Genomic DNA, 7310 nt, shown 5'->3' with positions numbered 1-7310 from the left:
TTCAGATAAGAAAACTAGTAGGCATAAGGGAAAATTCATAACTTAAGAAACGACATTTTGCCAAAAGTGTACATAGGAATATGGGTGTCATGCACACACATACCGTTAAACAACAACTTTCATTTCATTTTTTTTTTTTTTTCAATTTCAATGAGTATTTTGTCCATTCTCAACCCCTAGACCATACAAAACCCCGGCATATTTCTCCAGTGAGCCACTAAAGAAATTCTCTTTCAACTTCCTGAATGTACAAGATGTGAGCAAACTATCTGAACCTGCCTGGTGGCATATACCAACTCTCTCCACTTCCAACAACTCCGCAAGCTTGTTCAATCCACCATGAAGGCTATTGCAGAACTTCATCAAATGCTTGATATCATACAGCACTGGGAAGTACATATTAATCAAATTAAAGAACCCTGCTTGCGTGTCCGGCAAATTCTTGCATGTCAAGAGCTTAAGCAAGTATCCGAAATCATACCCACTATGGAAAGTGACCCAATAAACATTATCATTCAACACAATCCCTGAAGACATCAGTAGCTCCCCAAACCGCACTGCATCAATACCTTTTTCATTGTTTTTCATGAAATCGATACCGCTCTGGCGCAAAAGCTCAATGGAATCGTTCGCAAAAACGTCCTCGTTAACATTAAATTCACGAAAATTGAACTGCCAAATGCAATACTTATCAGTTCCACACGTGGGCAGGTTCCCTTGCTCGTCGGAAAATGTAAGTCCCATTTGAATCAGTTTCAACATATCCACGTTATCCTTCAGAGTCTGATAATGATAATCATTGCTGTTCTTGAAATTACCCACCGGCCGAAGAACAATCCCTGGAAACTCGGTGTCCATCGCAATAAAAGGAAATTCATCCACAATTCCTCGAATCAAAGCGAACTCTTCCTCCAGATTATCGTTCCAAACCTCCCGAATCTGAATTGAATCGCTCTTAGGCAGAAGCGACATTTGTTGGGCACAGACACGGATCTAATCGAGAAATTACCCCAAAAACCAGGGCCCCAAACAAATCATAGACAATTAAAACCAGGAAACCCTAACGGGGCTATGGTAAATTCCTCTGGATCTGCAAAAGCCCCAGCAAGATCAGCCAAAAAAATATTAAAGAAAATTAACCAAAAAAGAGAAATGAAACAACAAAAAACTGCATAGATTTACAGATCTCACGTACAATATTGGGCTTTGAGGCACAGATCTAAAGGAAAAATACAGAAATGAGAATCTAGGGTTTGAATCTCGACGGCCGAGGAGGATGAAATATGGATTTAGGATCAAAACAAGAAGGAAGGGAGGTGTTTGGCTGCCGGGAAAAGTTCGTGAGAGAAACTTCTAGAGAGAGAGAGAGAGAGAAAGGACGCGGCTTGGCTTGGGTCCTTCCCTCCTTTACCTCCTATGAACATGGATAGAGATAGAAAGGGAGAGAAAAATTAAATAAATAAAATAAATAAATAAATAATTAATTAATTAGTTAATAATATTAGAAAAGAAAATGCGAAAACAAGGCTCAGAGTCAACATTTAAAAAAAAATATTATTTATTTTATTTTTTAAATTTTGGTTACTTTGCAAAATTTATAATAATAAAAAAGACTAAAATCTTTGTGGAAGGAAGATGGAGAATGGAGATTGAAAGGATGAGGAGAGGAAAATTCGAAATAAATGATTTTATATATATTTATTAGAAATCTTTAAAATAAAATGGGAGTGGGGCCCAGGAGGTTGATTTGAGCTGGTTGAATGGAAGATTCCAATCATGGGTTATGTGCGGGCGAGAGGAGGAGGTGGCTTATGGCTCCTATCCATTCTCTTTCTCCACCTCATCTTTTCTATTAAATATCCTAACTCTAAGTTCCCATCGAATTTTTTTTTTATTATTCAAATTTGATTACAACTTAATTTAACTTAAATCTAAATAAGATTAAAAGTGTATTTAGTAAAATTTAGTATTTATTATTTAATAATTTAAGTTGATTTTAAGTTAAATTTTATTTAAGTTATTGATTTAAAATTTATAATTTAATTTTTATTTTAAGTATTAAAGTTATTTGATAAATTAACTTAAAATTTATTATAAATCATCATATAATATATTTATCTTCATAAATTATAATTAGAGTAAAGAAGATAATAATAATTGAGATTGTAAAATAGTAAAATAGATCATAGAAATAATTAGGGTGAATGAAAGTAGAAAGATAAAACAAAAATATGAATTTAAGAATGGATTATTTGTTTTATTTATTACTTAAAGTTATTTTTTTTACTTTAAATCATATCATTAAGTTATTTTATCAAATATATTTAATTTAATTAATGATTTAAATTAAGTTATTAAGTCACTTTAATTTATTAAGTTAATTTACCAAATACTCACTAAGTATCATAAAATTATTTATTTTTATTATAAAATTATTTATTTATTTATTTTTAGAAATATTTGATTAAAAAATAATATTTCATGTTTTTAAAATTTATTAAGAATTTATAGACTTATTAGGAAATGAGCACGATCCTAGGCTAGCCTAATTAAGAATAATGTCGAAAATGGCATGTAAGAACTACCATAAAAGGCTAGTCTTGTGATAAATCTATAGTAGGTAGCAAGTCACAACCCACAATTGAGGACATCTCTCATTTCCATTCACTTAAAAATAACTCACATCCCTTTCATTTTTGGAATGGTGGATTAAGGACGAAAATGTTGGATAAAATTGACAATTTATAATCGAAATATAGGGTGTTAGCAACACTTGAAGCGAAACACAGGGCCGGAAAATCGATGAGCCGATGTTTTGAGAAAATCAACGATTTATCTCCAATATGTCGAATTTTGGCAATAAATCGTCGAAAGGGTAGAAAATGGTAGTGTGGGAGCAAAAAGTCGGAGATATATTGCCTATTCATCAAGGAAAAATCGACTCACTAATTGATTATGTCGGTGGTTGACTATGGTAAGTTGCTTTTTTAGCTTACTTTGGGATTTAATTTGGCTTATCCAATGGCAAGAATTATAGTCGTGTATATTAAAGTGGTTGAATGCTCAAAATGGTTGTTAAAGGGCTTAGATTAAATTTGGCCTTGATCTAACAGCCATAAACACAACCATGTTTTTGAAGCTGATCTCAATGGTCAGCTGCCAAATCCAAGGGCCAAGATTAAATCTAGCCTTGATCCAATGTTTGGGAAGCGGGTCCAACGGTTATTTGAAAATCCAATGGTCAAATTTCATCCATATTTTTATCAAACAACCAGAAATGAATTATAATATTAAAATGACCATCCAACGGCTATTTTGGCCCAATTTTTTTTTCTATAAATACTTCATTTTCCAACCATTTCATCCTCAATTCAATTGAAAGTATCTTGGTTTCATATTACTCAAATTTTATTTATGATTATTCTCCAATTTTTATAAAATTGGGAATTCTTTAATGAAATAAAATCTTTCATCTAGTTTCATAATGAGTGTGCACTTACAAAATTCACATTTCTTATCAATCGACACAATATAATTAAATTTAATATTGCAAATCATATATATATATATCAATTTCTTCAACAAAACAACTTTAAAATATATATTATACTTCTAAATTCATTTGTATGAGTTTTTTTTTCCTTACATTTCCATGACTTTTGATCAATTTTTGGCCTACCAACATTTTATGTCAAAATGTTTGTCAATATATCTCCAATACATCCGATATATCCATAAAATTGAAGTATTGATATATCCGTGATTACCGATATTTTTATCCTTGTGGTGGATTAGGTGGTTTTTGGTAACTATCTTTATTCATTTTCTTATTTATCATTTTTCTTTATTTAATAACCTACCCATTGGAGCATTCTGGTGCCATCACCCTATTGTCTATTGTACAAATTGTAGACTAGAGTAAACTTTAGGAGAGAGACAACAAAAACTAGATACAAATATCCAATGGGAGCACACTATCATTCCTATCAATCCCAAGTTCTTCATATTCAATCTATTAAGGGTTTTAAGTGACCCTAGCCAACCACGTTTAGCATCTTAAATGAAAAATATAAAATCAACTATTGTGAGTACCAAGACAAGGGCCACATGGTGGAAAAGTGTCAACTACTAATGTTAGAATAAGATGATGGATGTATGCATCTAAGGCTCTAAGCTATTAGATCTAAGCACAAGCGAAAGTAAATAATTTTTTTCATAAAACCTTACATCTTAGTGCTAAAAGGCATTTCTTTTGATTTGGATGTTATCAGATCCTATTCTGATTGATTCATAGATCTCCAATATATAAGTGAAGCAAATAACATTTTCTTCATAAAACTTTAGATCTAGGTGCTAAAAGACATTTATATATATATAGATGTTCTCGTATCTTATTCTAGTTGATGCAACAATCTAAAAACTATGTGTTTCCCACTTGATGACTATGTCTTTGATCCTTAACACGTGTAGAATGGCTACACAACATAAAGAGAGAGATGGTTGGCTACAATTTTCTTTGAAAGAGTAGAGAGTGAATAGAAGGATCGATTAGATAAACTTAACCCTTAGATGGTTTATATAACTTCTCTTGTGGGCTTAAGTAACTTAGGTCTATCATGTGTTTGGGTTACTTAATCTCACCTATTAGATCCTAACTAATGAACTAACTTTTACAAGTTGCAATTAATTAATTAGTCAAATGTAAAAATACCTAGCATAAATAATAACAATTCTTATATAACCTTACATATTTACTAAAATGCACTTACACACATATTTGATTAACTCAACCCAATTTTTCTTAACTCTTTATGCTAACAAATAGTATGAGCTTGGGTAGGGACCACTAGGACCCATAAGAAAATATTGGCTCCTTCATATCCCAATTTTGAAGTTACTCAACATTTCACAAAAGAAAGTCAGTTGCACTCCAATACCTTATTTACATCAATTGATTAAATCCAATTTAATCAATTTCTCGAGTCTATGACCTTGTATATACAAACTCTCCACGAATTGATGCCCATAATATAAGGAGGTAGTAACTATCAACCTCTCAAAATTATCTCCATAACCCTTGAGTCTTAGATCCTCTTATTTTGTGATCAACTAACATACCCTAATTCACAAAGGATGTATATCAAAGTTCACTTAAGAAATTACTATGGTCATATATTTTATGATCATAAGTCTTTAAGATCACCTAAAGGAACATTTTGTCTAAGAAATAACTGAGCACCTTCGGTTATCATCCATAGGTTAAAGCCACTAAATATTTTCAATAAATACTTTTTTAAGGTTGAAAACTCATGCAACATAGTAGCTTAGTGAAGTCGTGAAATTAGATAACCAATGTCATAACTCATTAATAAGTCTAATTCAATTATAACAATACATACTAATGCACTTACTATGAGAAACTCATTCCAATGACTAAGACGAGCCATCCCTCCAATTAGGAGGTAGTGCACTATAGTCTCTGACTGATTGCCTAAATTCATGAAATGATTATGAATACTTATCATTTTGCAAGAAACCTATGACTTGGACTTTTTATGCAAGTCCAAATGTACCCAAATCATGTACAATGTAGGTGATATGAACGTGGATGCTCAAATAACAATTAATAAAAAAATTATACAAATGTGAACCAAAAATCATAATAAATAAATTTTGTAGGACCTCAGGCGCTACCAACTCTCCTAAAAGCAATTGCTATTAGGAAATACGCACACCCTAGCCTTATAGTGCATTCATCCAAGCATCATCGGTGAACACAAGGGGAGTTGATAGACATGGTCAATCCTTCGATCTGCCAACAATCTCCTTCCCAGCAACACCCTTAGGGTTCGAACTCATGACCTCGACTCCAATACCACTTGTAGGTATTTAGGTGCTACCAACTGTCCTAACAACAATTGCTTTTAGGAGAGTTGGTAGTGTTTGAGGTTCTACAAATTTATTAGTGAAAACTTATTTAGTTATATCATGTCAATTCTTGAGTAAACCTTTTTAAAGTAAAAAATAAAATAAAAAATCATCTAGTGGTTGTAGTTTAGTGGTGAGAATTCCACATTGTGGCTGTGGAGACTTGGGCTCGAATCCCAATAACCACATTGTAAATTTATTTATTTTTTAGCTAATACACACTAATTTTTCCAAATTTTGAAAGTAAAACAATTTGTAATATTAAAGTTTCATGATCTTTTATACAAGTCAACAAATCAAGTGATGGTTTATTGTGTATTATTATGAGTATGGAGTTCAATTGTTGCTTATATAAGTTATAGTAAAATAATTTTGACTTCCACGCTGCCTAAGGCTTTTTACCAAGCTTTAATATTATTATAGCTTATTCATTTATGAACTGATTCCAAAATTTGAAAAATTGAAAGTAAAACACTTAATAATATTATTTTCCACCATTTTCTTACTTTTCATCAAATTAGGTGATGATTTGTTGTGTTTTTACCAGAACACCCTTATACATATATATAAATAAGAAACCCAAATATCCCTCAATAAATGTGGCACCAAGGGCCCATAGGAAAATATTGACTCCCTCATAATCCAATTCTAAAGTTGACTCAACATCCCACTACTGAGACTCAACTACACTCCAATATTGTATGATATTAAAAGAAAATAATAAACTCGAGTCTATGACCTACTATCTACTGCATGCAGACTCCTATGATTCAATGCCCATAATCTAACGAAGTAGATGCTATTAAGCACTCAAGATTAACTCTCCAATCCTTAAGTCTCAAATCGTCATATTATGTTATCAATTGACATACTCTAACCCTTCAAGAGCATATGTCAAATTCTAAAGGAAATACTACAATTGTAGATTTCTTAATCACATATCCTTAGGATAACTTAAGTGGATACACTATCTCAAATCCATGAGATATCATGGTACTAATTTGAGAATATTTGTTGTGACTTACCTTTATCAATAGTGACCTAATCCATAGAGAATATATGACTATCTTAAGGTCTCACCTGTAGGTTAACGTCAATAAAGACTTCAACACTAACTCAATATTCTTTCAAGGTTGAGAACATATTCAACATAGTAGCTTAGTGAATCATGACTACCCAATAACTGATGTCATGATTAATCGTAAATCCTATATAATGTGTAGTCATATACACTAGTGAATTCATCATTGGAAAACCATCATGATGACCAAGACAAGTCATCCCTCCAATTAGAAGGTTGTGCACTATAGTCTTTGATTGATTGCCCCAATCCATGAACTAATTATCATATTGCAAGGAACTCATGGCTTGGATTTTCCATG

General features: G+C 31.9%; 1 protein-coding gene and 1 non-coding gene across 2 annotated transcripts; one reads left to right on the top strand and one right to left on the bottom strand.

Moving 5' to 3' along the window:
- Positions 1 to 1412, bottom strand: LOC117922671 (probable CCR4-associated factor 1 homolog 7). The gene is made up of 2 exons (XM_034840848.1): positions 1196 to 1412; positions 1 to 1090 (listed from the first exon to the last, which is right to left on the bottom strand). The coding sequence occupies exon 2, from the start codon at positions 970 to 972 to the stop codon at positions 148 to 150; it is 825 nt and encodes a 274-aa protein (XP_034696739.1). The 5' UTR covers positions 973 to 1090; positions 1196 to 1412; the 3' UTR covers positions 1 to 147.
- Positions 1413 to 6044: 4632 nt separating this feature from the next.
- Positions 6045 to 6116, top strand: TRNAH-GUG. The gene has a single exon. It is a non-coding gene; the product is annotated as a tRNA-His (tRNA).
- The last annotated feature ends 1194 nt before the right edge of the window (positions 6117 to 7310 follow it).

Source organism: Vitis riparia, chromosome 9, assembly GCF_004353265.1.
Source record: "Vitis riparia cultivar Riparia Gloire de Montpellier isolate 1030 chromosome 9, EGFV_Vit.rip_1.0, whole genome shotgun sequence".
Taxonomy (NCBI): domain Eukaryota; kingdom Viridiplantae; phylum Streptophyta; class Magnoliopsida; order Vitales; family Vitaceae; genus Vitis; species Vitis riparia.
This window is presented reverse-complemented; position numbering and strand designations above follow the sequence as displayed.